Source organism: Taeniopygia guttata, chromosome Z (genome assembly GCF_048771995.1).
Source record: "Taeniopygia guttata chromosome Z, bTaeGut7.mat, whole genome shotgun sequence".
NCBI lineage: Eukaryota > Metazoa > Chordata > Aves > Passeriformes > Estrildidae > Taeniopygia > Taeniopygia guttata.
This window is the reverse complement of record NC_133063.1, coordinates 46,614,103-46,640,755: the sequence shown is the minus strand read 5'-3', so window position 1 is coordinate 46,640,755 and position 26,653 is coordinate 46,614,103. Positions and strand designations below refer to the sequence as shown.

At 51.4% G+C, this 26,653-nt stretch overlaps 1 protein-coding gene across 8 annotated transcripts in view; it reads right to left on the bottom strand.

Moving 5' to 3' along the window:
* Positions 1-3,207: 3,207 nt before the first annotated feature.
* Positions 3,208-26,653, bottom strand: part of CNTFR (ciliary neurotrophic factor receptor) — a 201,516-nt gene continuing 178,070 nt past the window's right edge. For 7 of the 8 annotated variants that reach the window (XM_072922750.1, XM_041711103.2, XM_041711106.2 and 4 more), the window contains 6 exons: positions 26,247-26,364; positions 25,257-25,423; positions 18,020-18,183; positions 6,884-7,064; positions 5,294-5,438; positions 3,208-4,418 (listed from right to left, as the gene is read on the bottom strand). In XM_072922750.1, the coding sequence (XP_072778851.1) occupies position 4,418; positions 5,294-5,438; positions 6,884-7,064; positions 18,020-18,183; positions 25,257-25,423; positions 26,247-26,364 (776 nt within the window). In that variant the 3' untranslated portion in view covers positions 3,208-4,417. Of the gene's footprint in view, positions 4,419-5,293; positions 5,439-6,543; positions 6,783-6,883; positions 7,065-18,019; positions 18,184-25,256; positions 25,424-26,246; positions 26,365-26,653 lie in introns of those variants that run through there. The other variant, XM_072922751.1, reaches the window with a different exon arrangement.

Sequence of the window (26,653 nt, the reverse complement as noted above, 5' to 3'; positions counted from 1 at the left end):
GGCATCCCAGAGCTGGCAGAAAGCTAAGTACCAAATCCAGGTGCTGGATGATGCCTGGGGCTTTGTGTGAAAGCCACTGCTCTCAGGTGGCTTCTCACATAGCTGCCCGAGCAGTGGAAGCAACAATCTCTTGGTCCCTGAAACAGCTTGAGAGGGACAAGTTTCTTCTGTTTAACAACCTGAGACAGCATGCCTCTAGACCAGCTATGGAAGGCCTGGGAGGGGATGAAGGTGGTCTGTCTGTCTAGGATGATTCTTCCTAGCAAGGGCTGCGCCTGACATTTTTATCTCTGCTAAAAGCTGTCCCTTTTCCCTGCCCCAAAGAGCCATCTGCTATGGTAGATTACCCCAGCTTTTAGCACTGTGAATCCATAATTAGTGCATAATTAATTACCAGATGTTTTTAACACTAATGAAACATTAATAAATGACGGAGGCATGTTGTCTGGTAATGGAACATTAACCAGTGAACCAAGTCAGCACTGCCGCCAGCATGACCAAGCCAGAGACAGGTCTGCATCTGACTGAGCTCTTCCCTAAATAAAGCTCCAACATTGTTCAAATCACAGCAAGTGCCTGGTGGGAGCAAGTGACCAGCTTGGTGCTGCCCTTAGGCTTTGCAGAGCCAAGGCTGTGCCTCCTTGATCTTGGTCCTCCCTCCCTCCCTCCCTCCCTCCCTCCCTCCCTCCCTCCCTCCCTCCCTCCCTCCCTCCCTCCCTCCCTCCCTCCCTCCCTCCCTCCCTCCCTCCCTTCCTTCCTTCCTTCCTTCCTTCCTTCCTTCCTTCCTTCCTTCCTTCCTTCCTTCCTTCCTTCCTTCCTTCCTTCCTTCCTTCCTTCCTTCCTTCCTTCCTTCCTTCCTTCCTTCCTTCCTTCCTTCCTTCCTTCCTTCCTTCCTTCCTTCCTTCCTTCCTTCCTTCCTTCCTTCCTTCCTTCCTTCCTTCCTTCCTTCCTTCCTTCCTTCCTTCCTTCCTTCCTTCCTTCCTTCCTTCCTTCCTTCCTTCCTTCCTTCCTTCCTTCCTTCCTTCCTTCCTTCCTTCCTTCCTTCCTTCCTTCCTTCCTTCCTTCCTTCCTTCCTTCCTTCCTTCCTTCCTTCCTTCCTTCCTTCCTTCCTTCCTTCCTTCCTTCCTTCCTTCCTTCCTTCCTTCCTTCCTTCCTTCCTTCCTTCCTTCCTTCCTTCCTTCCTTCCTTCCTTCCTTCCTTCCTTCCTTCCTTCCTTCCTTCCTTCCTTCCTTCCTTCCTTCCTTCCTTCCTTCCTTCCTTCCTTCCTTCCTTCCTTCCTTCCTTCCTTCCTTCCTTCCTTCCTTCCTTCCTTCCTTCCTTCCTTCCTTCCTTCCTTCCTTCCTTCCTTCCTTCCTTCCTTCCTTCCTTCCTTCCTTCCTTCCTTCCTTCCTTCCTTCCTTCCTTCCTTCCTTCCTTCCTTCCTTCCTTCCTTCCTTCCTTCCTTCCTTCCTTCCTTCCTTCCTTCCTTCCTTCCTTCCTTCCTTCCTTCCTTCCTTCCTTCCTTCCTTCCTTCCTTCCTTCCTTCCTTCCTTCCTTCCTTCCTTCCTTCCTTCCTTCCTTCCTTCCTTCCTTCCTTCCTTCCTTCCTTCCTTCCTTCCTTCCTTCCTTCCTTCCTTCCTTCCTTCCTTCCTTCCTTCCTTCCTTCCTTCCTTCCTTCCTTCCTTCCTTCCTTCCTTCCTTCCTTCCTTCCTTCCTTCCTTCCTTCCTTCCTTCCTTCCTTCCTTCCTTCCTTCCTTCCTTCCTTCCTTCCTTCCTTCCTTCCTTCCTTCCTTCCTTCCTTCCTTCCTTCCTTCCTTCCTTCCTTCCTTCCTTCCTTCCTTCCTTCCTTCCTTCCTTCCTTCCTTCCTTCCTTCCTTCCTTCCTTCCTTCCTTCCTTCCTTCCTTCCTTCCTTCCTTCCTTCCTTCCTTCCTTCCTTCCTTCCTTCCTTCCTTCCTTCCTTCCTTCCTTCCTTCCTTCCTTCCTTCCTTCCTTCCTTCCTTCCTTCCTTCCTTCCTTCCTTCCTTCCTTCCTTCCTTCCTTCCTTCCTTCCTTCCTTCCTTCCTTCCTTCCTTCCTTCCTTCCTTCCTTCCTTCCTTCCTTCCTTCCTTCCTTCCTTCCTTCCTTCCTTCCTTCCTTCCTTCCTTCCTTCCTTCCTTCCTTCCTTCCTTCCTTCCTTCCTTCCTTCCTTCCTTCCTTCCTTCCTTCCTTCCTTCCTTCCTTCCTTCCTTCCTTCCTTCCTTCCTTCCTTCCTTCCTTCCTTCCTTCCTTCCTTCCTTCCTTCCTTCCTTCCTTCCTTCCTTCCTTCCTTCCTTCCTTCCTTCCTTCCTTCCTTCCTTCCTTCCTTCCTTCCTTCCTTCCTTCCTTCCTTCCTTCCTTCCTTCCTTCCTTCCTTCCTTCCTTCCTTCCTTCCTTCCTTCCTTCCTTCCTTCCTTCCTTCCTTCCTTCCTTCCTCCCACTCACCCATCTATCCACCCACTAATGTGTCTATCCAGGCATCCAGCCAGCCACACATCTCCCTGCTGTAGAGACTTATTTGGGGCACCAGAGAGGTAATTTTCTAAAAAGTGGAGTTTCCCCACTGGGCATAGCTTGATGGCACCCCTGCTCCAGGTGGTGCTCTCAAGCAAGGCACATGGGGAAATAGACTCCAGCAGTGTGCTTTGCTGCATCCCTTGCCCCGGCACTGGATCCCTGTGAGCCCTGCCCTGACAGAAGTTTAATTCAGAGCATCTATGCCAGTGACATTTTCCTAACATGAAATTATTAATCAGACATGGGAAGTGCATTAGTTGTGACTACACAGCCTCCAGGCTGCAGTGGGGCACAGGCAGGTTTCTATCCTCCTGCCTGCCTGAGAGATGTCAGGGTGTAGCCAGAGCTTGGGGACACATGGGACCCTCCAGGGCCCGTGCATGGGGAGATGTGGCACTTCCCCATCACAACACAGGTGTCATATGTGGTGGTGACAACCATCTCCTTTCCCTCACCAGGAGTGTCCAGGCTGGGCATCCCCCTTGCACCTTCTCAGGATACCCTGAAGGCCAGCTTTTGGGTCTCCCACCCCTCTGGGAGGATGGTCTCAGATGCCAGAGCAGGCTCCAGGGTGTGTGTGTGTCCACTCAATGTTGTCCCCATGTCTTCCCCAACTCATCCAGCACCATGCACGGAAGAAGGCAGCCAAAACCCCCCTCTCCAGATGGAAGGGAAATGACACCCAGAGCCACCAGTCAACATGAAATGAACATTTAATGAAGACAGTCTCTCCTGGTGTGTGTGTGTGTGTGTGTGTGTGTGTTTGTGTGTGCATGTGTGCATTGTCTCTGTGAGCTTAGTTTTATCCCCTCTATTACTTTTTTTTTATTATTTTTCTTTTTTTTTTATATATATACATCTATAAAAAATTCAAATACAGCATGTCAACAGTGGGAATACTAGGACGTATGGTATTAAATACTGCGCTTGGGTCCAGGCAGGGCCAAGAGGAGGTGTCTTTACAAAACAGGTCTTCGGGCAGGACGGGGAGGAGAGCAGAGCAGGCATGGGGACAGCTGGGGACAGCCAGGGACAGCGGGGGACAGCGGGGCACAGGTCTGCAGGGCTCCAGCTCTAAAGGCAACAGCAGAGCTATTCTGCTTTTGTTGGAGAATGAGACAAAGACATCAATGAGGATGATTCCCTGTATCCAACATGGTTAAAAGTTTGGGGGTGATGTTGGGTAGGGGTTGGGGATGGCGAAGGCTCCTGCAGGGTGCTGTGGAAGGAAAGTGGAGGGACAGCTCTCCTAGGTGCTCAGCAAGGGGCAGGGGGGTTTTATTGGTGTTTCAATTCCTTTTTTTTGTTCCATTAAAACCCCACCAGCTCCCTGCTCCCCATCGCACTTGTGAAAGCCACCAGTTCCCCCATCCACCACCCCATCGGAGGGGACCAAGATACGCCCCGCCCTGATCTGTGCACCCCTCCAGCTTCGCCACATGGTTGAGAGCTCAGGGGAGCGAGTCCAGTCCTTGGGTGACCCCCTTTTGCCATGAGGGGGTACACAGCTTGGAGCATCATTCCCCTCACCACCCCCCCGTTTTCATATCCCCTTTTCTCGGTGCGCGGCCGCGCGGGCGGCAGGCACGTCTTTGGCGTGGGGGGGTTCAGCTGTATGAGTGGGGCCCTCAGCTGTGCGCGGGGCCCGGGCTTGCTTCACTTGGCTGAGGAAAGGGGCACGGAGATGGGGCTCCTCGCTCCGGGCTGGGAGAGGATTTTGCGGCTCCCCGGGGGACGGCAGCAGCTCTGTCCTCCTCCGAAGTGGTGGCGAGAAGCGTGATACGTCCTCAACGTGTGCAAAATCGAAGAGCTAAGAGACTCAACCCGGGAGTGGGGTGGCGGGCGGTGGGCGGAGGGCGGTGGGGAGGTGTCTGCGCTGGGCTGTGGTGGATGGACAGATGGAGATCTGCAAGTGGGGAGCAGAAGGGTCACCGTGTGGCTCCAAACTCAGCTCTGCTCAGTCACCACTGGGACACACCCAGCAGAACGGCCTTTTTTTCCACAGGGGAAATTCACTCAGGTACCCAAACACATACTTTCCACCTCCTCCTCCCCAGCCTAGGCCATGCCCACCCCCCCCGGCTGCATGCCACCACGTCTCCTGGTGTCACACATGAGATGACACTGTCAGAGGCGAGCAAAGAACCCTATGCCCACAAGGGGCTTATCTTTGGGCACCAAAGAGTGGGTGGCTTGTCCTTTATCCTCCAAAAGGGACACATGTGGCTGCTTCCAGGATCCATCCCCGACCTTGGGCAATATGGGGACAGTAAAAGGGCATTTGGGTGTGACACCCATGAGACAGCAGCCTTGGTCTGTAGAGGAGAGGGTTGTTTTGTGGCTCTCCAGGCTGACAGGTCCATCCTAAGCTAAATTAAGGACATTTTTGAGATACAATCTGAATTTTTTGATCTCGGACAATTTTTCTTTCATCATTAAGCAAAGGACTTAGATTTCCATGTGGTTTCTTTGCCTCTTAAAAATATCAGCATAGAGGACTGCTAAGAACAAGACATCAAAGACTGACCACTTTGCCAAATTTGCTTGAAAAGCCATTTTTGAGACCTCTAGCTCAATATCCATCTGGAAAAGCAGTCAGGCTTGGCGCATTTATAAAACTACAAGAAAAACCCAAATGACTTGTTCTCAATGCCCTTCACCCACAGTCCAGCCAGAGCATCCCCTTCCCAACCACATTAGAGCCCTGAGGGTCCCCATATCCCTGCCCCATCCCGGCACCCACCTCCTGCCTCTTATATCTCAGATTTGGGAAATACTCACTAAATAAAGAGGACACTATAGGCAGCCACAACCAGTCCAGCTGTCCAACACACTGCCATGGCTCCACTGCCCACCACGGCCCCCTTGTCACAGATCTTAGTTGTGGGTGGTGCCATGAAAGAGGAGGTGCTAGCGCTTGTTGTCTCTGCAAGAAAGGAGAGTGGATGGTGAGGGGAGCTGGGATGCCCTGGGATTCATTCCATACGAGCAGCCCTGATCTCCTGCTGGTGTGGATAGGACCTGCCCCAAATCGCCCTTTTCAGTGCTATGCCACACTAGGGCTGAGTTAGAGGGCTGGGATGATTCAAGGGATGGTGTGGTCCACAAGACTTTCCTGGCTGTGACAGTGGATCTACTGCTTGGAGATGTTTCTGCCATCAGGCAGAACTGGGAATTCTTCTCATCCCATCCTGACCAGCTGAGCCACTCTATGCACCAGCTCTGTGGGAATTTTAGCTAAGAAGTCACAGTGAGCTACTAGTGCTCAGCTGAGAACATCCCTTGTCCACAGAACATGCCACACACAGCAGGTTGCATCTGCTGGGCTGGCTCACAAGGTTTTTCCTGCTTTGGTCTGAACCAGATGGATTGTCTATGCCTGCAGAGGGCTGCAGGGTTGCAGGGGGTGCTTGAATGAGCAGTCAGGCAGGGGCAGCTTTGGCCAGATACAGCTGGCCCCAGCATGTCCCTGGCCAGACCATTTCTGCTGATTTCTGGGGACCACAGAGGCTGTCTCAGCATCTTTCAGACTCCACTGAGGTGTCACAGCGTTGGAGCTGGGGTGTCCCACATCAGCCCTGCTTGGCTGCACCAGGCTGCGTGTACAGGGATACATGTGCAAGGAATACGTGTGAGGGACACGTGTGAGGACAGGGAGTGGGCAGGTGACACTGGGAGGGGCATTTGCATTTAGCACAAGGCAAGTGGGAATAGAAGCAAAACCAAAATGTGGACAGTAGCGCTGCTGCATTGTATTCCTGCGCTCCTTGTAGAGGTTTATCCACCTGGGAATGGTGGCAGGGCTGTGAATCCCTGCTGCTGCCTGAATATCCAGGTGCTCTACCAGGTGCTGTTTTAAAAAGAGGGGGAGGTTTCTCTGCATAGGAGTCAAGGAAACCAGTGCAGGGTCTGCTCCATCCTTTCTGGGAAACAGAAGGCTGAGAACAGCCATTTGGACACAATCCCAGCTTTTTCCTAGAAACAGAGACTTGTCAACTTGGTGGCTTTTATTTTGAACTAGTGTCGCTTTGAGCCATTGTGAGGGGTCAGAGGTGTGCAGTGGGTAGGACTGGAAAGGGGAAGGAGGGCTGGAGCAAGATATAACTCCAGGGAACAACAACAACTACCACAACCACAACCATAACAACAACAACAACAACAACAACAACTACAATGGCCAGCCTCATTGTCCTGGTCCAAGTGTCCTGGCAAGAAGGATGGTGTACCCAGGTGAGCTGAATCAGCATTCTTCAGGCCACGGCTGCACCTGCTGACAGGGCAACTTGCATGGAGCCAAAGAGGAGATCATTCAGCCCAGAGTCCCTGACTCCTCCTGGAGGAAGCCTGTTTGTACTGGGAGGAGGCTCTTACCTGTGATCTGGGCCTCCGTGGTGAGATGCTTAGGCTCCTCTGTCCAGGGGGTGGCATGAACAGCCACGCTCCAGTCACTCCACGTGCCAATGTCATTGTCTTTGGCTGCCACCTGGATGATGTATTCCTTGCCAGCATAAGCGTCCGTGATGGTGTGTGATGTCCCATCCGACAGCTCGACCTGAGGGCAGCAGGGGGGAGAGGAGGGTAGTCAGAAGAGTCCCCAGGAGGTGTAAGGCAATCAGTCTATTTAGCTCAGCTTTTGCAGCAGTTTTGGAAATACTGAGGCGTTGTGGTCAGAGTCACAAGAGGGATGTAGAGGGAGATACTCCAGCTGCAGCTCCATTAAATGTCTAAAGACCTGGTTCCACTCCCAAACTCACGATGTCAGAGTGGAGCAGCTTCCTCTAGAGGTCACCAGAAACTAGCAGATGTGTGTCCGGGCTCCCTCGGACATGTTAGGGCAACTGGGAGTTGGATATTGCAGGCAGTGGCTGGGATGTACAATGTGCTTTCAGGGCACCACTGCCAATGCTGGGAGGAGGCTTCCCCACCAGCAACACCTCTGGCCAGTCTGCTCCCATACCTGCTGGCATCCTGTTGTTCTGGCTTGCATCCCTCCAGCTGGGTTCTTGGACAAGTACCAAGTTTTGTCCAGACATCCTTCCTAGAAACCATTCCCTCTGTCCCATTGTCACTGCTGTCTGAGCTGTGGAAGACCCTGCCATCCTTTGTGCTGTAAAGTGCAATGGTTTAACCCCATTTAACCTTCCAAGTGATCTCTCCACTTGTGTCGGAATCTGTGGGTATTGGTGATTCCGAGATTGTAGAAAGTCTCTGTCTTTCTGCCCCGTTGCCAAAGAAGAAGTCATAATTCGTCTGTGCTGTTTTCCAGGTTGTTTATTCTTGCTTATCTCTAACATGTTCTGCTGCCCTGGCGCAGGTCTGTCCTGCAGGGCAGTGTGCGGGGCTCTGCCCTTCAGTGGGATGGTACAAACATTATATACCAGAAATTACGTGTGCTATATTTACAATAATGTGCCAATATCTGTCACCTACGTTGAACAGTGTGTCCCCAGCCTAAGCCAATAGAAAAATGCCAACACTACAGTGAAACATGGAGGGCATGAAGAAGGAGGAAAAGGACAAGACACACCCAATTTCCTCCATCTTGTCCCCTCTGAACCCCTAATCTAGAAACCTAAAATTTTATTTTTCACCCGTGTCACACTTAATTATTACTCTTATCAAACACTCAAAGCTTGTAATTCATCCTGTAAGATTGAAAACTCCTCTCCATGGATAGAGATCACAGACAGTGTCTCTGGGGGCTCTGTCCAGGGGGGTTCCTGACCCCTGCCAGGGTCCCAGGCAATCCAGGGCAGACAGAGGGAAGCCCTGGATTCCCACACACTTGGAGCTTGTCTCCAGGACAGAGGGATGCAGGTGCTCAGCAGAAATGCACCCCGATGGCACCGATCCTGGTGAGCAAACACATGTGGCTGACAGAAGGGGAGGGCTCAGCATCCAAGTGACCAGGGCAGGAGTATCTGGCAGAGGCTAAGTGGGATACTGCCCTCCACCCCATCTCTGAGACTGAGGACCAACATGCTGCCCACTTGAGTACCCCTCTGCATTGTGTGTGGTTTAGGGGCACATAGGGCACCCCTGCCCAGACACTTTTCTAATAAAGATGCCACAACATGAGGGGTGGTGTGGGACTGACACAGCCCACCTGTGAGCACCAGTGCACAGCCAGGGGCTCTAGCAGGGCAAGCATCACATTATGGGTGGGGGCAGCTTCATGGTGCTACATGTGTGGGGTCCTCCACATGTCCCCAGCCACCCAGGAGAAGGTCAGGCACAGAATCATGGGAAGGAGGGAGGGAGGGAGGAAGGGCTGCACTACGGAGTGCCCAGGAGGTACCTGGGCCAACGCACCTGTGGGATGAGGCTGCCCTGGCAGTGTGGCTATACACACAGAAGGAATGGTGTGCATACCAGATGGTCAGTGCCGTTACTCCATCACAGCTTGCATGAGTACCTTAAAAGCAGGAACTCACCCTGAGAAAGAACCAGCCCTTTTCCTGTCCCTTCTGTGCAGCACATGCAACAGCCCAGCACAGATGCAATCCCTTTGTTGTGAAAGCTGCAGCCCCCTCCAGGCTTTTACTGTCACGCTGGGAGATTCCTAACAGGGGGAGGGGCATTTTTGCTTTCTTGCTCCAAGTGAAAGCCTTTCCTTCCCTATTCCCACTTCCACAACATCAGCGCCTTTGGGCTCTGCACTCCCAGCTGCTCCTGCCACCCGACCTGAGCCCCACATCTGGAGCACATCTGGACGCAGGCCTGACTGGTCTCCCCCACAGCCACTGGGAGCCCAGACACCTTGAGGTGGGTAGGCAGGAGACAAACTAGGTTATGAATCACCTGGTCTGCTAGGCAGGGCATCTTCCTGCAGTGTAGTGGCACAGTGAGGCTCTCTGTGCCATCCTGGGAGCTCTTTGGTGGCACCCACCAGTGTGGATGGTAATGCCAAGGGAATCAAGTTAATTCCTGATGATAATTAAATGAAATGAAACCTCACAGGGTCAGCTGCCAACACCCTGCTGGCTTGACTTGCTCTGCGCTGGGGTATGGCTTGGAATTGCAGAATGGGGACATTCTGGGCTTATCCAGCTGGTGGTATGACTCTGTCCAAGACTTCCAGCATGCTCTGAACCCCCTGGCTCCTCCCTGAGACCTGCACCAAGCAGGGTGCAAGTCGGCCAGCCCTACTAAGGTCCTGATGACCTGGCCAGGCTGCTTTCCCATCAGGATCCCATTTTCCCCATCCCAAGATCTCTCCCAGCTTTCCCTTGGGAGCAATTCCTGCTTCTTCCCACCCACAACCAACCAGCAGCTCAGTGTTTGTAGGTGGGGTGTCACAGGCACAATGGTGCCTTGCCTGGGCAGGGGGAATGTCCCTCCAGGACCCAGACCTTTCTTGTAGGACCTGGGAGGGTGTTGCTCTAAGCTCAGCTTTATACAGCAGTTAAAAAGAGAAAACATGGATGGTATCATTCATGTCTCCCCACACAACCTCTGGATGTAGAACTTCTGAGCTGGGCAGCCACAGATACATCCAGCATTTGTCATGGTGGGGAGAAAGCCACTGGGTGGGTGAAGTGCCACAACAAATGGGAAAGCACAACAGGATTGGGTCCAACTGGACACAGACAGGGAGAGACAGAACTGGGAGAAGACACACTCTGGAGGCTGTGGGGGGATGGGTGAACACACAACATCAAAGGCAGAGGGAGAAATTCCTTAATCCATGTCCTCCCCACACAGAGACAAAAGTTGGAGCAAGGCTGTGCATGGTAATTTTTTTGGCTGGGGTGGGGGTTTGTGTGTCGCTGCCTGCCTTTGTGCACCTGCCAAAAGTGACTCTGACTGGCTGTGAAGTTCTGCCCAGATTAATGAGGGATCAGTAGCCAGTGCAATGCAGAGCTATTAGCATTGGGGGAAAAAAAAATAAAAAGAGAGAGAGAGACAGGAGAGAGAAATGAAAAAAAAAGCCCTTGAACCCAGTAATTCAGATGACAGCTTGCTGAGGACAGCATGGGCTGGGATCCCATTCCCTGCCATGGTCACATACCCCCATATTCCTGCTTGGAAAGATTATAGAGCTGCTGAGTGCCCACCCACAGTCCCAAGCACCAGGATGAGAACATGGGCCAGCACCACATTGATGGGATGGAGACAGACTCTTAGAGCAGGCTGAGGGGAGGACTGCCTGCCACTTGGCTTTCCCCCTGTCCATGCTGGTCCCTCCTGCACAGGCTGGAGGCCTGGGGACATCCACAGCACTCACACACAATCCAACACCCATGCCTACCATCCTTCCAGTCCCTGCCTGCAACTGGTGCCCTTGTCTCACAGTGCTCAGCACAGCAGGAGTTAGGGAAGCCATTATCCTGTCTGAGCTCCCCTCATCCTGCTCCTATGGCCCCCAGCCCACCCTGCCAGGGTGCCCTAGCAGTAAAAAAACGTCACTGTGCCTTGTTCCCACCCAGGCTCTGCTCCTGGTCCATGGTGACCAGGTAGCAATTACTTGTGAATAGGGTGATGCATGGGCAGGTCTGAAAACCAGATGGCCTTTGGAAGGGGATGGGGAAGGGGGGCAGGGAAGAAAACACCACCCTTCTCTGCCCTGACAGGTGGGCTGGTGTGTATAGGAAAGAGGTGCAGGGGGAGAAGGGGGGATCAGATGCCTCCTTTTCTGCATCCCACATGAAAATGTGTTTGCTGGCTCCCCTGTGGTGTCAGTGGCTGTTTTCCATTCCTTGACACCTCCTGCTTTTCAGTGCAGCTCCTAGAGTGGGAAGGGAGTGCTCCACTGGCAGTATGGGGATGAGGACTGGCGACCTTCTGTCCCAAGGCAGGGATGCACTATCTCTGTGCATGACAGGACAGTGACCGTGCACCTGTCCCAGGCTGTATCAAGCCTAGATACTAGATTTTTTAATCCCCAAAATAAAAGCAGCACCCTCCCTGGCTATTGTAAGGTGAAGCTAATGTGCTCACACAGTCTTTGCTACCCACAGCAGTCATGGGAAGAAACCTCTTCTAAGAGCGCAACTTGGAACTGCCAAACATCTGGCATCCTTGCAGCCTCCTCCTCTGGATGCTACTCAAGTTATACTGGATGCTGGGGGAAACTGGAACTGGGATAGGGATGGGACACCCAGTGAGCTCTATTTTACAGCCACTTTTCCCCACAGCAAGGGCCAGATCCTGCCACTGGGCTGCAATGAGCTTTGCAGGGACTCAGATACACAAACAGCTGCTGTTTCAGGTTCCCTCAGTCCCTGCAAGTGCAGGGGGATCTCAGCAGGGCTTCCACCTGTCCTGGGGAGCAAGATTAACCAAAAGCTGGAGTAGTCCCCAAATAAACTGCCCTGGCACTGGGAAGTTCAGGATGGTCACTGAAAATGGCCAGTGCAGCTTGAGAAAAGATGTCGCCATATGGAAAATAAATGTTTTACTTTTCCCTTTGAAAGCCATGCCTGGAGAGCAAATATGTGACGGTGATTACTAACAAAGGTACCCCCAGATACCGCCTCCTGCAGAGCCACAAGAATCAGCTGGTATAACCCTAGACAAAACGTTCTACCTGGACTCTGGGATAACCAAAGGTTGGGCAAAATTAATGACCCCCTCTTATTCTCTGTCAGCCACATAGTGGAAGAGCCCCTCCAGCAGGGTCTGAGCTGGGCTCTCTGCTGTCACCCCCTCCTGGAAAGGCTGCTGCGGTGCTGCACAGAGCCCAGTCCTGCTGTAGATCTGGGAGGATGAGCTATCACAGGGCTCCTCTGCTGCCTGGGCTGTGCCACACCAGATGCAGATGAACGGATCCCTTCTGGCTCAAAATAAAGACCATCTTTGAAAGCGGGGGTTGTTACAGGAAAACAAGTTAACAGGAAACTTTCTCCAGATGTGCTGGCCCCCTCCTGCCAAGTGACAACAGAAGTCACTTTTGCTTGTGGCTCTGGGGAAGATAGGATCAGGGATGTTGAGGGCACTCCGCAACAACTCCAACCCCGCCGACACTGGCATATGCTGCCTGCAGATGCCTTCAGCATGCTGATGCAGTGGGCTGAGGGTGAAAGCAGCTTGTGCATGGGCATGGCAGAGCACTGACACCTGCCTGGTGTGGTCTGCATGTGGGCATGGAAAGTTAGGCTTGTCAGCACCTTCCTACCTGCTTTTAGCTGTGTGAGCCTGCAGGTGAGGACGTGCACACGTGAGTATTCTGCTGCACTCTGTAATCTTTACAGCCGGCCGGTGCTCAGTACTTTTAGGTCACCAGCAGTTTCCAAGGGAGATGAGACCACCCAGGCAATGCCAGCCAAAGGTCCTGAACCTGCTGTGTCCCTGAAAAGGTGATTTCTGGGCATTTCCCACCTCCACCCTCCTCTGAGAAAATCTCTGCTCCAGCCTTGCCTGCCCCATGCTGAGATGTGAATGACATTATGACAACCTAAATATTTTGCTCCTACCTATTAATTCTTTGGATTTTCTCCCCCTTCTTTTTTAATCACTGACTTTGCTGTCAGGAGGGGAAGGGAGAGGAATGCTGCAATAAAAGCTACCAGCCGTGAAGCTGTAACCCAGCTTGCTCAGGGTGACCTCCCTGCCAAGATTGCCTTGCAAAGAGGGGGAGTGCAGGCAAAGCAGCAGAGGCAAAGGGTGATGCAAATAGGCACAAAGAAGCACTCCTGCTGCAAAGTGACATTGCAACTGTGCCGGCAGGGACGCTGCTGTGGCAGGCAGTGGCACTAATTGCCTTCCTACCCTGCTTGCTCCATCCCTCTCCTTGCCCATCACAGACAGGATACATGCATTAGCTCACACTTCAGGCTATTTCAAGCTGCTCCAAAGCAGGAACTTCCAGAGACAGCGTGTAAGATTCACCTCTCTGATGAAAAAAATGTTGCTTTGCCCTGGGAAACAATCCTGAGCCCACCCTAGCAGCCACTTCCAATATGGATTAGGGTGGTCAGTCCAGGGAACAGTGCCATCCTTGCACCAACAAACCCAACACTAAGTATTTGGCAATGCCCACAAACTTTTCTTTCCTGTCCCCAAAACCCCATCATTTAACTGCATCAGAGCAGGCACAGATGTCTGCGTGGGCTTTTTTTTTTTTTTTTTTTTTTTGCCCCATCTCCTAAAATCCTGTGATGGTGGGAGCACTTCTGCTTGCACTTCCAGAGAAGGACCCTTCCAGCCTTTGCAAATGCTCACGAACATGGCCCTAATGCTTCCAACGCAAAAGAGGAAGGAAAGAACTCAACCACATTATTAGCTTTAAATATCTCATGACCTTTTACTGCAAATCTCAAGATCTGAGGTGCAGCCCGCCTCACGGTTCGTTAACATTTCATGTTGTCAGCACAGCCAATGGGTTCAATTAGACTTCACTACGGCATCTGCAAATTGCTGGCAACCCACAGTAGGAAATCCTCCCTCAGTCTGGCCACCAGCTCTTGACGCTGCATAAGAAATACCTTCTTGAGCCTTGCCACATTCCTGGAATGTGCATCGAGCTGGCAAGCGCTCAGTGCACGTGACATCCCTCCGAAATCTGCTAAAAGGGGGGATCCTGCTCCAGAAAATGCCACAAGAAGGGAGCAAATTGGGTGCAAGACCTGCCCATGGCTCCCCAGAGATGCTCAGGATGGTGTCTGGCCACCCGCCTGCGTGTAGGGGTGAGTGTGCAGATGTGCTCGCAGGGAGATCGCATGTGTGAGTGCGGCAGTCGCTGCTGTTGCGAGTTAACTGAAGGAGCCTGTAAAACCAGAAACAGGCTATTAGCAATCCATTAGGAAAGGGTATCCAGTTCCAGCCTAGGTAAGCCATTAGAGGAACATCTGAGAGCATTAGGAGAGCTCGCTTGGGGCCAGGATGGGGCTGTAAAACAGAAGAGGAAACCACGCTAATCTGGCTTGAATTACAAACTTAAAAGCGGGAGAAAAATAAAGGATACCCTAAACATTTAATGTTTTATATTTAGGAGACAGAAGGGGAGATTTTGCCAAAAGGAGAGAATAAAAAAACTGTTTAGGCTACAAATATCCATCTCTCTTCTGGCAGCAGAGAAACCACTAGCCCCTCTTCCAGAAAGGGAGGAGTGTGATTTTAAAGTTGCTTGAGTTTCAGAGTGAGCTCAGTGCTTGGTGGGGTGGAGGGGAGTCTTTGGCCACATGGTGTGACATGATGTGACCTGGTTGCAACCCCAACAGCTACAAAATGCTTGTGCCCAGGTTCTAGGGAGCTGCTGTGAGGTGGCACGATCCGGCGCATGCTTCACTGCATGCCCATGTGGAAACCCATCATCCTTCCATGATAATAATTCCTAGAGCACATCACCGTAATTCCCAGAGTAAATGGCAACATGAGAGCTGCTAAGTGGTCCGGGTGGAAAGGTGCTGCTGAGCAGGGGAAAGGGATTGCAAATGGCATGCTGGAGCTCAAACCCCATTTGCAAAGCACTGGGAAGGTGACAAGGGTGTTCTCCCCACCGCTGGGTCAGCCCCAGTGATTGCTTCATGGTGTGGGTTGCTTGAATCAGGCATCACCTAGCTTTCTCTGGCAGAGGGGAAACTGCATTTATGGCCAGCTCACATAGTGGTAGTCCCGATAAGATCCACTGCTCCCGCCACGGATGGCTTCATCTTCTGGTGCCAAGACCTGGCATTATTAAAATCCTGAAAGGAAGAGCCTGGAAGAAAGCAGACGCTGATTGAATCAGGCCCTATGGTATTCGACAGCTCGACATCCATCTGATCCTATTAGTGCTCATTCGGTCCTGCCTGCCGAGGTGCTCTGCATAAATCAGACCCTGCAAAGATAATGGGAGGTGGTGAGGTGAAAGAAGAGCTGCTTCTTCTGCCAAGAAGTGTGAGCCATGTGTGAGCAGGGCCTGCATGGATATTCTGTCTCTGGGCAGCCTCTGATGCTCCTTTGTGGGTTTTCTCCTTCAGGGATGCTGGCCTCCCCACAGGGCTGCCAAGTACATGCTTCAAACCCACGGCTGGTGCAGAGGTGGGTTGCCATAAGGTGGCAGGGTCAGGGCTCAGCCTGTGGACCTTGGGCAGACAGGGACATGTCAGAACATGATGCTACCCAACTCATCTTGCCTGCTGGCGGGGACTTCTCCTCTCCCCACTGAGCTCCAAGCTGCCCCATTGTCAGTGCACAGGTTGTGTGGGCATAAAAAGCAATGACTTCTCTGTGCCAGCTGCCTGTGGGAACAGCAAGAGCCAAGGTGGGGGCAGCTTGTGACAAGAGACCTGCACCTCCACAAGAATTAAGACACCCCCATGCACACCTCATCCTTTCTCAGGGCAGTCATCCCTTTGAGCTGAGACCCAACACCACTACTGCAGGATAAGAGGGACAGATGAGCTAGGCTTGGACCCATCAAACCGTGTCCTTCCCTTTTCTGTCTCGATTTGGGGGAATAGAGAGACCCTCCAAAATAACAACAAGTAATATGTCAAACTAAGAGTGCAGGGAGGCTTGGGCACGCTCCCAGCATGCTGACATTGGTGGGGTTAATTTTAGGTTCAAAAACCTGCATTTGCAGGGTGCTCAGCTGGGCTAAGCAGCTTGAATGTACCAGTGGGGTCTGGGGTCAGAGCAGCTCCAGCTGCTGCAGCACTGCCTTTCTCTGGTGTTTGGGAAATGATTGAATTAGGCTTCGCAAATAATTCATCTGATGAATAGTGGCAGTTTTCCTCAAATCATCCACAAATCAGATTTTTCATTACCCAGCCAGCAGGGTAGGGAGTCAGAAAACAAGGCTGGCACCTCACTCAATGAATGCTTGCACTTGCTCACTGAGCAAATTATTCCCCCAACGCTCTTCTCCATCAGTCAGTGATGAGGAACATGTCTCTTGCAAGGGAATATTGATTAAAAGCTGTACCCAGGACTGCTGCACCTTCCTGAAATGCTGGGAAATGAAACCCTTCCCAGCCATCCTTGTACCCACCAGAAAAGCTGGTACTTGAGGTCTCTCTGCACCTCAGAGTATTTTTACACAGAAGAAGTTAAGTTCTTACTGCCCAAGAACTGCCTTTACCAACTAGGATGGCCCTGCCACCAGTGTCACCAACTCCTCCATGTATTTCCCACTGTCACTGCCTGCCTCGGGGCACTGATGGAGAGGCCACAGCATCCTCTCAGGACTCTGCCAGAAAGGACTGGCATGTCTTGACTCTGCAATTATGGTAGCCCACACTCAGTAACTGAGGGACCAGCCACTCCAAGGGTGCTGAGGTAGAAGGTAGCTCAGTGTCTACCCCACCATTTTTGGGTGCAAACCAGGGTATTTGGCTGGATCAGGCTGTGGCAGGATAAAACCATCAGCTTTTTTCACAACAATCACACACCTTGGGACAAAAACAATGTTGTGTTTGGCAGTTCCCACTAAATCTTCCCCTTTTTACACAGCTTCTACAGTTTGAGCATTCCTCCCCCAGATAAAAAAAAAAAAAAAAATTTACAGAAAACTAATAGCCAAACTCTGCCTATGCTTTCTAACCCCTCTGGATGCTCCACAGATGCTCTCCCACTACTAGAAAAGAAGCAAAGGCAAAGAGGCAAGCAGGCAAACCCTCTTATTTTCAGAGCCATCAGCAAATGCTGCAATCTGAGACACAACCTGTGGTGCTGCCTCAACAAAAAGCCCAAGCAAATCAAAAAGTCACCAAGACACCTCACAGAGCCACGAGCAAAGACTCCTATCCATTCTTCCACATTTGTCTCCCCAGAAAGTGCTGGCTGGAAGAAAATCCCATTTGGCTCTTTGATGCAGGTGCCCAGGGACCCAGTGCTGCCTCTTATTTCACTTTTGGTTTTTTTAGCAAAATTCTTTATCAAGCGAAGTCCTAACTGGCTTTCAACTGGCCCAGCTTGGGCACAGAAGGGATGCTGAAAGAGCTATGCCAGAGCAGCAACACCTCCTCTCTAGCCACAGAATGCTTTCCTACACAACTTGAGCATAAAAGCAGCACACAGAGGTTTAAAAAAAAAAAAAAAAAAAAAGCCTGTTTGTTATCTTTCTGCAGTAACAAATGAAATCTGTCCTCCAGGCTACTGAGGATTTCACTGACTATTTTTTTTTTAAGAAACAAGAAATAAAAGTAGGAAATACGATAACATCTCAGCAATTGCTCGGTGACTGTACTGTGAGTTATGGTGAGCGGTATTTTATCTCCAGTTCAAAATCTAAATGTGGCAGAGGCGCATTTAAATGTGGTGACATTTATACTTTAAATGCCTTTTACATCACGTTGGCAAGTTTTATATAGAACATATGTATGGAAAGTAGATAGGGGCCATGGATGAAAATGAGGAGCAGGGAGAGGCTGCAGAGCCATTTGTAGGCAGAGTGTGAGCTACAAACAAGGTGGAGAGGAAGAGAAAAGCAATGAGAAAGAGAAGGAGAGGAACAGGGTCCAGGTTGCCTGGGCAGTAAATATACATATTTTTTGTCCCTGAACAATTTTTTATAGTGCAGCTTGTTCCCAGTCACAAGCTCGCCCCTCTCTCTCACATCCCAGGCAGTGCAGCATCACTCACATGTTGCCACTGGTCCAAGATGAGAGGGCGATACCGCAGGAAGAACTTCAGTGGGAAAGACTCAGGGTCAGGCCACGATGAGGGGTTTTGCCATGACACCTCTAGTCTTCGAGGGTTATTAGGCACAGGTTTGGCCACCACACTCTCTGGAGGGTCTGGCTTTACTGTAAGAAAAGAAAAGAGGGGGAATTGGCAAAGCTTTGCATGTGGCATACTTCCTTTATACCCCTTGGCAAAGCTGTCTGGGCTTTGCACCTTGTGCTTTCCAAGAGGAGCAGCTAACATGCATACTTTCCCCAAACTAATCAGATGCAAATCATCTTTTGTTGTCCAGGTCAGTGATATGGCTGTTCTGGCTCAAAATACCACCCTTAAGGAGGTGACAGCACTGGAGACACATGGAAACAACTGGCCCAGGGCAGAGAGCGTCCCTCCTACACAGGGCTAATTGGATCAGGATGAGGAGCCCACCAAGCCAAAACCTTGCTCTTCCCTCACAACTGCTGATTTCTGTGACTCTGACACACATTCAAATCCCACTTGCCTCACAATAATCTGGCAGAGTTTGGCCCTTGGGTTTAGGGCTGGGGTTTTGAGGATTCAAAGCATTGGCACATCGTATTTACTAAAGGGGAAGAATTAGCCTGGTCACCTTCCACTCCAGCTCTCTCTCTCTCACTGCCCTGGTCTGCTTTTGGGCTATGGGAATATTTTCTTGCTACCTGACATGTATTTCAGGTGAATATTAATTGGCTGTGGGCTATGCAATGTGCTTTGATGCAGCAGCCACTTCATGAGTGCCAGAAGCTCATGACAGACAGGCTGTGATGAATGTCACTGCCTGTTGCAGAGCAGTCCTTGCTCCTTGCCAAGGGCTTGATCAAATCCTGACAGCTCAAACTCCCAATTGCAATAGCAAAGCTAAAAAAATTTGTGTACGCCCATGCTTATCCTTTAATCATGGTCAGGAAGGAGCTGGACACACGGAGCTAGGCACACAGCTGTGCCAGAGGTGGATGAGGGCTCTCTGTGTGCTCCAAGAATAGCAATGCACTTGAGACTTCCTGTCCTGGGAAGGCGCTTAACACTCTTCCAAGTCCACATGCAGGCAAGTGGATCCTTCCTGACCTGAAAATTTCTGGATTGAAAAATGGTCCCCAGGCTCTGACTGTCTTTAGTGGAAGCCTGTCAAGATGTCAGCAACAAACTCCCCTCCCAAGGATGGAGGAGTGATGGTGGGGCTGTGGGAGCCCCCTCCTGCCTGGCAGAGCTCCTGCCCTGCAGTCAGAAGTCTTCTCCACGCTGACTCCATGGTTCACCTGCTGTGGGTGGGAAGTGATGCCCACACAGGGGCTTTGCTTACCCTGAGAGAGGAAGGAGGCGGTGGAGAGTGAGCTGCTCCCCCACCACCGGCCTGCAGCCCTGCCGTATGTTGAAGGGCATCTTTCCCTCACTCAAATGAGATCAGGTGCTGATGCGTGGCCAGTCTGGTGCAAGTGCAGTCACATGTGAGCTACTTGCTGACACCCATGCTGCAGAATGATGGTGGCATTGCAGCAACTGTCCCTGCACTGCTACTGCTTGCTCCTCTCAGGCAAAACCAGCCTGTGATGCTTTGAGAACACACTTTCTTGTCTGCAGGTGAGGCAGAGAGGGTGCTGAAGTGAAGCCACAGCTCAGCTACCTTGGTGGAACCTGTTTCCCCCAAGACATAGCCCACCATTTCCTCTGTCTCCCCAGCCTCCTCTTGCTCAGCACCCTGGCACACACCTTGCTGCAGTCCTTTATCATCATCATCTTCACCACCACCCTGGCTTTCACCACCTTCCCTCTGCCACAGCAGGTGCGAGCAGGGCTGGATAGCTTCCTCCTTCCCAATGTCATTTCAGGCTCAAAGGGTGCTCCCAGAGGCTCTGGCAATGGCTGGTCAGATGGTAAGTCTGACCACAGGTGCCTAGTGCCACCTCCCAACTCCCACAGGCTCCTCTCTGTGGCAGGATGGGGCACAATTTTCCATTTACAGATTTATCCTCAGCAGCAGAAAACACTTTGCTGAGGCTGTGCTGTGCTGAGCTACTCCAGATGGCTCTGCAATTCCTCTGCTCACTTTGAATCCCAGGGCTGGGGCTGGACATCACCTTCCATCGACAGGGACTTGGAGTCCAAATGCATACGGAAAAGTATAAATCCAGCATTGGCTCAGCAGGATGGGTTTGCAAAACAAAAGTCTGTTTGGCTGAACGAATGCAGATGACTGTGAACTGCAGCTCTGCAGCGAGGAAGTGGGGAAAAGTGCTGGGCTAGGGATGGATGCAATGGATACTCCCTGGGGTAATGCAGGGGGCCTGGCCCTGGTTTTTAGTATGCCAGCCTGAAGGCATGATCAAATTCAGTTGGGCACGGCAAATGTGCTTGGGCAGCAATGAGAAATGCTACTGTAACTGTTAAAGGAAGTCAGAAAAAAAAATGCCCCCATGCTGAAGTGGGAATCATCTGCCCATTTTGCAGGGCTGTGATCCCTAGACCCTCTCCAGTGAGTTGGACACTGTTGCTAGTGCACAGAGGAAGGTTGTTTGTGTTCCCAGCTGCTATGAGCCTTCAAACAGCACTGCAGGCTAACAGGAAAACCAAAAGTCCCTGGTACCTCTTTATGTGTCCCTCATCCACAGGAGTCCTGCCCAGGCTAGAGAGCACAGCAGGGCCAATCTCTCCAAAACAAAGCCAAAACTGTTCCTGCCATGTCCGTCCAAGGCAGCAGGGACACAACAGCCAGGAGAGGGCCATACCTCTGGCAGGCAGTCCAGAGGGGACAAACCTCTATCTCTTAGGACAGATCTCATCCTACTATGCTCATCACAGGAAACACCTGGGCTGGTCCTACAGGGGCCAGCTGAGGAGTGAGGAGAGACAGGCTGTGTCCAGATTTCTGATTTCTATGTGACCTTGAAAGAGTCCTTTATACCCTGCAGACAGGGACGAGTGCACCTCCTTCTCCAGCCTTTGTCTGCCTCCATTCAGCCTGTACATGGTGAGGCAGGGGCCGTCTGGCTGTACATCAGCCAGCATAATAGAGCCCTGTCCTCACTGAGGGCCTGCAGGCAGTAATGTAATAAAAGCAGTAATAGTAATAATAATAATGGATGATGGGCATTAGGCTGAGTACTGGTTAAGCGGCTATAAAACCAGATGTAATATTATCCTGCAGAGCTAAGGGAGCATCATCAGACATTCCTGGGAAGGGGACTTGGCCAGGAGGCTACTCACAGTTCTTCCTGCTTGGTTTTTGGCTGCTGTGACTCAGCGAGAGCTTGGAGTGCAAGAAGAACATCAGGGAGAAGCTTCTCCTTAAGGTGCTGCACGCTCGTGCTTAACTGCAAGTCTTTAGCTATCCATCGCCCCTGGCTGTTGTTAGACATGTCTCAAAATTAATCTGGCGGTTCAGAAAGGCAGCTGAGACCCTGTGGCATGGAGCAGCCCGTCACCCATCCCATCTCTCTAGCAAGCACTAAAATGGATCCCTTGGGGCCATTAAATATCCCCTGGCATTTTCCATGAGCAGAGGGATATTAAGCTCCATATCTTAGCCAAATGTCAGTCTAGGTAATTTAATTCTGCCTTCCTAAGTAGTATGAATTGAGCTGACCTTCTGCTTAGGCAACTCTACACCTGTGTTCAAAGACTCTGAATTTCATACAGACATGGGCATCATGCAGCATCTCTGAGTTGCTCTGCATCTTCATCACCACAGAGCTGGAGTTGGAAGGATCAGATGACCTTCTCAAGGTCACACAAGGCATGGGCAGAACATTTGAAGAAGGTGGCCACACCTGCAAGGCCCCATCCAAGTCTGCCCTCCTCCTTTTAATGCTGTGCATCTTCTCACATTTTTCCCCAGGATCATGAGGAGAAAGGTGCTGAGGCCAGATGGCAATGAGGCTGCTATGTGGTGGTGCTCTCCTGGCTTTCCTGGGGGATGCAAAAACCAGCTCTTGGGCTGAAACATAAGTGAAGAAGGTGTGGGTGTATCCTAGTCGGCCGAAAATGTTCCCATGCTGTTCCAGCCACCACAAAGGAGGTGGTAGCTCTTACACACCACCTCACTCCTCCCTGGCATCTTCCTCTGCCTCCAGGTCCTCTTCCCTACAGTCCCTTTTCCTCATCCCTGAGGCTGGAGCCCTGATGTCTGTAGGGCTCTGCAGGACCTCCTCATACTCACCTTTATTAATATAAATACTTTTGCAGAAGATGTAATTATGAAAACAATTTGCAGGAGCAAGATGAGGAGGAAGGCAATCCGGATCTCTTTCCAATAGGAAATGGGGGCCAGAGGGCCGGAAAAACTTTTCCAGTCATCACTGAAAATGACAATGCAGAGTGACCCTTTATAGCTGGCTGCTAATAACTGGCACAACAGCCAGCAAAGCATGGGCTCAGGACAGCAAAAGAAAGTACCAGTCATTTTCCACTCAATTAGAGACCATCTTCTGAGCAGCTGGGGAAGGGATTTTCTTCTGGCAGCTTAAGAGATGGAGAAAGGAGTGAAGAAGCAAAACCAAAGAAGGTCACTCTTTCCCAGGGGGTTTTTGTGCTTGCCCAGGCTGGATGGGTGGTCTGACCCAGAAGAGAGTCTTCTCCCAGCTCAGATGGTGCTGGAAGGGAGAACTGCCTGCCCTGCACTGCACTCTCCTTGGCTTTGGGTTGCTCTATCCCCAGCAGGGCATGAGACTGGGGCTATGTGGCTGCCCTTTAACCTTCATGCAGAAGGTATGATGTTTTTCTCTAGGCTAAGGGGAAAACACAAGACAGGCTCGGACAACCAGACCCAGCGATTCTGGAGAAACATCACACAAGTTCTGGCTGACACTGTCTCTTCATTTTAGCAGAATGTGTGCAGATGTTCCCACTCAGCATTTTCTCAATGCGCCAAAGCAGTGGCTTTGCCCTGAGCCATAGGTTTTCCACCCTCCATTTACCAAAGGGAAACCCAAAATAATCTCCCAGATGAGAGGTCATTGGGCCAGATGAAATCCCCAGAGAACCTACTGGATGCTAGATCCACACTGAGACACAGTCCTGGATTGCAGCTGCAGAGAAGAAAACTGGAAGAGACACTGAAGTTTCAGCAAGGACCACAGGAAACCTGGGGCAAAACTGCCTAGCAAAACACAGTAATGCAGTGCACTTGTTTTAAAACCAGGATGGCATGAGGAGAAGTTCCACTCGGGACAGGTGGCTGTTGTTCAGCAGCAGAAGATGCTGTAATGACCTGCTAAGCCTGTGACTGCCTGCTTCAGCACTCTGTCACCACCCTGTCTGTGCTGCTGATGGATGACACCCGTACCAAATCCTGAGGAGGAGAATTTCACAGTCATACAGAATATGGAGACTTTAAGGCCACTGGATACTGAAGTGGTTATGGGAGTGGGCTGGTGCAGGACACAGCCTCTCCTATTGGCATCAGCCCATCACCCCTTCCTCAAGTGCCATCCTGGAGCCAGGTGATGCCCGGTGGTGTGACCTCTCAGTGCGCTGCTGAGATGTGTCTGGGCACCCTGCACCCTTCCAGGCACTTGTGCAAGAGGCAGCAATAGTACACCCATGCTGAGGGCTGGCCCGGGGCAGTGCTAGCCTGTACTCACCACTCCTCAGACCTGGGCTGGATCCAGCTTTGTGCTGGTGTTGAGATGCCCAAGGCTTGTAGCTGGGTGTGCTTCCCCAGGGGAGCTGCCCTTGTGTGCTGGATGGAGGAGCAGATGTTTGGGAAGCTAGGCAGAACATGGGTGGGATACAGAGGTTACAAGAGGATGCCCTGAACTCCTGCAGGAGGGAATGCAAGGAACTTGGAAAATATTGCTTAATTGCTGTCCTGGGCAATGCAGGCTGGAGGTTACCTTCATTTTTAAGGAGTGTATCTTCCACAAACACAACAATTTCCATTTAAAGGCACCCAAGTGACTGAAATTCCACCACTTCCCTGCTAAGCTCCATGCCTTGTTATCAGCATTCCCAATGCACTGATGAACACAAACTTCAGGTATGGACCATGGCTGCAGGCACATAGCAGGGCAGTCCCGCTCCAAAGTTATTTCCCTGCTCTGTTCAGAGCTGGTGCCTTGTTAGATATTTTCCAAGATTTGGGGTACAAAGGGAAAATCTGGTATAGCAGTGGAGCTCCTCTTCTTGCACTCCAGCATTTCCAGCTTCTCCATACTGTGACATGTAGCACATTAAAGGCAAAGACCAACCACTGGATGCACCTTAATTATTCACTGATTTGTTTTTCAGGTTCAGCCATTGCCACATGCAAACTGAAAATTGTTTTCCAGCCTATTCCTGAACTCCATTCTCTCCTGTTTTTCCTGTTCTTCGAGGATGTCACAGCATCAGCTGTAATCCCAGTTTTGGATGGTGGCAAAAGCTCCCTGCTTTGCTGTGTTTGGCACTGGATTGTTCAGTTCATGCCTGCCCTTTGCAGTCAGGGGAGTATCTCTGCCATGGGACTGCACATGGTTGGGGAGCATCCCTGTGGCACAGCCTGAGACATGGACACCCCAGTCCACAGGGTCTGCTGCTCCCTGTCCCACACTGCACAGCATCTGCTGTCCTGATGGGGCAGTGAACAGGTGCAGATGAAGGAATAGGGTTTTTAGAGAATATTAGGTAAGGGCTGGGGGAACTTGACTATAGAAGAGCTTTATCCCGACTAAGGATGGAGACAAGAGAATGGGACATTTTAATTTCTCTTCCAATCCTAATTGCCGTAACTCTGCTTCCAGCAAAAACACCAAACCTCTCCTTTAGGGACACTCTGAGGGGTAAGAATGGCAACACCATTTGAACCTCACAATTTTCACAGTTCTCTGCCCTAATACAGAGGCAAATAATGGCAGCTTTTCCCCCAGCATCCCAAACAGGGAAGAACTTGGCAACCATGGGCAATCTGGACCACTGGGGGTGGGACCACACAAGACACCAGACCACTGATGTGACCAGCATGGAGGCTGCCTGTGGGCATCCTGACTGGCTCCTCCAGGATGTTCAGGTGCCAGCAGGGCCCTGAGAATGGGAGGGGCACAGGGAGGATGCCAGAGTGGCTCAGACCCCATCTCCATGCATAGGCAGAACCTCCAGTTGGAGAGCCAGTCTCTTCCCTGCCCCATCTTCCCAATGGATGATTGGCAGAGCAAGCCAAACCCAACACCACCCTGAAGATGCCAGTTGCTGCCGTGGAAGTTACCTATGGCGAACTCGTCAAACGTGAGAGTGGTGAAGTTTTTGCCCAGAGCATTCGTGACTGTCAGAGTCACCTTGTACTTCACTGTCGAGAAGAGCTGGAGGTATCTGATGTGACACCTGTTTTTTGGAATGGCATCCTTCTCACAGACCATGTCTTTTGTGCCGTGTCTGGAAAGCAGAGGTGAGAAGAGCTGTTACCTGTGGATGCACCCAAGCTGCTGGAGGAAGGAGGCAGATTGTGCAGCTCTGCATCTCCTCAAAGACAATGGTCCCCGTGCACTCACTTGCCCTTGCTGCAGACAAAAGGCTCCTTTCCTCCTGCCAGGGAATTGTGTGGGCTCCTGTCTATGAGGGTTTTCTCCCAAGCCTACAGAGCGGCTTCAGTGAACGTCCTCATGCTGGCCCCAAGGAAAGCATGGGACCCAGCTGGGGTTGGGTGTGGGTCTGGCCCTCCTATGGGAGCAACCAGGTCTCCTGATGGTGACACAAACATCAGAAGATAATACATGGCATCAGCCTGAATAAGGGCTGTACCACAACTCTGGCTCAGGGTAGGGAACGATGCCTTGGCCAGTTCTAGGTGAGAGACACGGCTGCTGCCCAACAACAACTTCCTTACACCAGAAAAGAGCATAGATGTGCCAAATGTGCCAAAAGGCGATGGGCACAACATCACTACAGACAACTGGTGCAGAGAGGATAGTCTTGGGAAGCACAGAAAGGGGATCTGAGGCAAAAGGACTTTCCTGGTCCTTTCTAAGGAAATTGAAACTTGCTTGGCAAAAAGTCCTGGTCCCAAACACCCAGTTTATATCTCCCCAGAAAATCCTTCCCCATGCCCAGTTTTGGGACACTAATACCATATGCTCAGCACAGGTCAGACGCTGCCTGTGACTGTCCCCAGACTTCATGGCACTACCTGAGACCTCCAGGCTCCAGACTGTGGGGACTGAAACTCACCCTGTTGCACCCTTTCTTCCCAGACACTTACATGACAGAGATGTTGAAGGAGTTGGGGATGTAGGTAGGAGTGGGCAGGTGCCAGCTGCAGTAGAAACCCTTCGGGTAGTTGTTGGACCGGCACATCAGCACTGGCTCCTTCGGGGGGGCTGCCAGGGAAAGAGAAAGGGTAATTACCTGCTGGAGTGGGCTCCCCACCAAGTTCTGAACAAAGGGACAACCCTCCATTCCCAGCTGCTGCCAGACTGGGAGGGGAGAATTTGCAAGGGGAGCCTATCCTGTGTTTATCAGATGCTGGAAAGATCGGGGGGTCTTTGTCCCATGCCTTCTGCTGAGGTTCTCCATGACACCTAGCTTTGGGCTGGGCTGTGCAAAGCCCACCTTCTCCTTGGGCAGCTCACTGCTTCTAATGAGGAATGGAGTGATAGAGATGGTTTG